At 58.3% G+C, this 1,406-nt stretch overlaps 1 protein-coding gene across 1 annotated transcript in view; it reads right to left on the minus strand.

The window, feature by feature from the left end:
- LOC119354603 (probable polyribonucleotide nucleotidyltransferase 1, chloroplastic) overlaps window positions 1-1,224 on the minus strand; it is a 23,537-nt gene extending 22,313 nt beyond the window's left edge. Inside the window, exon 1 of the mRNA XM_037621318.1 lies at window positions 892-1,224. Coding sequence (XP_037477215.1) covers window positions 892-1,161 — 270 coding nt within the window. The 5' untranslated portion in view covers window positions 1,162-1,224. The remainder of the gene's footprint in view (window positions 1-891) is intronic.
- Between the last annotated feature and the right edge of the window lie 182 nt (window positions 1,225-1,406).

Genomic DNA, 1,406 nt, shown 5'->3' on the forward strand with positions numbered 1-1,406 from the left:
TGTGGTCCATCCGCCTTCCACTAAAAATTCGGATCTTCATGTGGCAGTGAATTCACGGACGGACCGCGTCTGGGGTTGAGGTCCGCAAGCGCAATGGCCCGGGTTCTGGCCTTTGCCCTCTTTGCGGTGTCCCTGAAGACTCAAATCACATCTTCTTCGCGTGTGTGTCCGCTCAATTTGTTTGGAGCTGCTTTAGGGAGGTGGTGGGTGGGAATTGGTGCCATACCAACTTCCCCGACCTATTTGCCGATCTCCAGAACTCCCCCTTGTCCTCTCGCCACATTAGGTGGCTTGAGATTGGGGTGATCGCTTGGACCCTCTGGATGATCCATAACAAGCTTGTGATACAGCGCACCCCTCTTAAGCGGGCTACTGACGCTCTTTTCAAACTATCTAGTTACTTGCAGGTTTGGCGGCCGCTGAGCCGCCCTCAGGATCGGGACGCCATCTCCGCCTTCATCGCCGACCTTCGCTCGGTGGCCGTCCATCTGTCGCCGCCGCCCCCTCCACCACCCCCGGAGCCCGACTAGACGCCTGCCGTGCGCTCCGGAGCGCTCCGCCGCCCTCTTTTTTTCCTTTTATTTGGGCTTGTTGAGCTGTGCCCTCAGCAAAACCTTCTGTACTTCCTCTTGTGAGACTTGGGTGTGTGTGTGAACTAGTCCATGTTCGTGCGCTTTCTGGTGGTTTGCTTTATTTATAAAGCGGGGCAAAAGCCTTTTTCGATAATTCACATTGGAGAGGTGCACGTTAAAAAAAGGTGCACGTTGAAACAACCGCGTGAAAATGTCCTGCGACAGAGTTCAAAATCCCAATACTGCAATGCGCAGACACTTAACAGAGCATTGCGCGCGCAAACGGGAAGTACAGAAAGGGTATAGGTTCGCGGCTCACGTGGCGATTGCCGACGGGAATTTTCACGGAGAACTTGGTCGGGCCGGAGCTGCTCGCCTCGTCTCCTCCGGCAGCCACAACTTTAGCCCTCGTACCCCTCCGTCGCATTCGGCACGAGGAGCCATGCGTAAGTGCCGCGACGCGCGGCGGCGCCACGCGGGAGAGGGGAAGCCACGCGTGGAGCGGCGGCGCGGCGTGCGGGAGAGCGAAGGCGAGATGCGGCGGCGCCGGGAGGAGGAGATGGTGGAGCGTGGTGGTACTCGCGAGCATCTCCAGGCCGTAGGAGGGGAGGCGAGGCGAGCTCGAGGGTGGGGCACGGGCTGTGGAGGAGGAGGGGAAGGGGAGAACAGGCGGGAGGGGGGAGGGAGACGAGAGGGTGGCGACGCGCCGAAGAACCTTATCGCTTTCGGTTCGTTTGCGCGGGGTTATATGGGTTTTTCTTCACGGGGGTTTAGGACTTCAGGGATGCCCCATTTCGAATTAAGGGTTTCATCCAGGGTTTTAGGATGTTGGAC

This window comes from Triticum dicoccoides, chromosome 2A (genome assembly GCF_002162155.2).
Source record: "Triticum dicoccoides isolate Atlit2015 ecotype Zavitan chromosome 2A, WEW_v2.0, whole genome shotgun sequence".
In the NCBI taxonomy this organism is placed as follows: Eukaryota; Viridiplantae; Streptophyta; class Magnoliopsida; order Poales; family Poaceae; genus Triticum; species Triticum dicoccoides.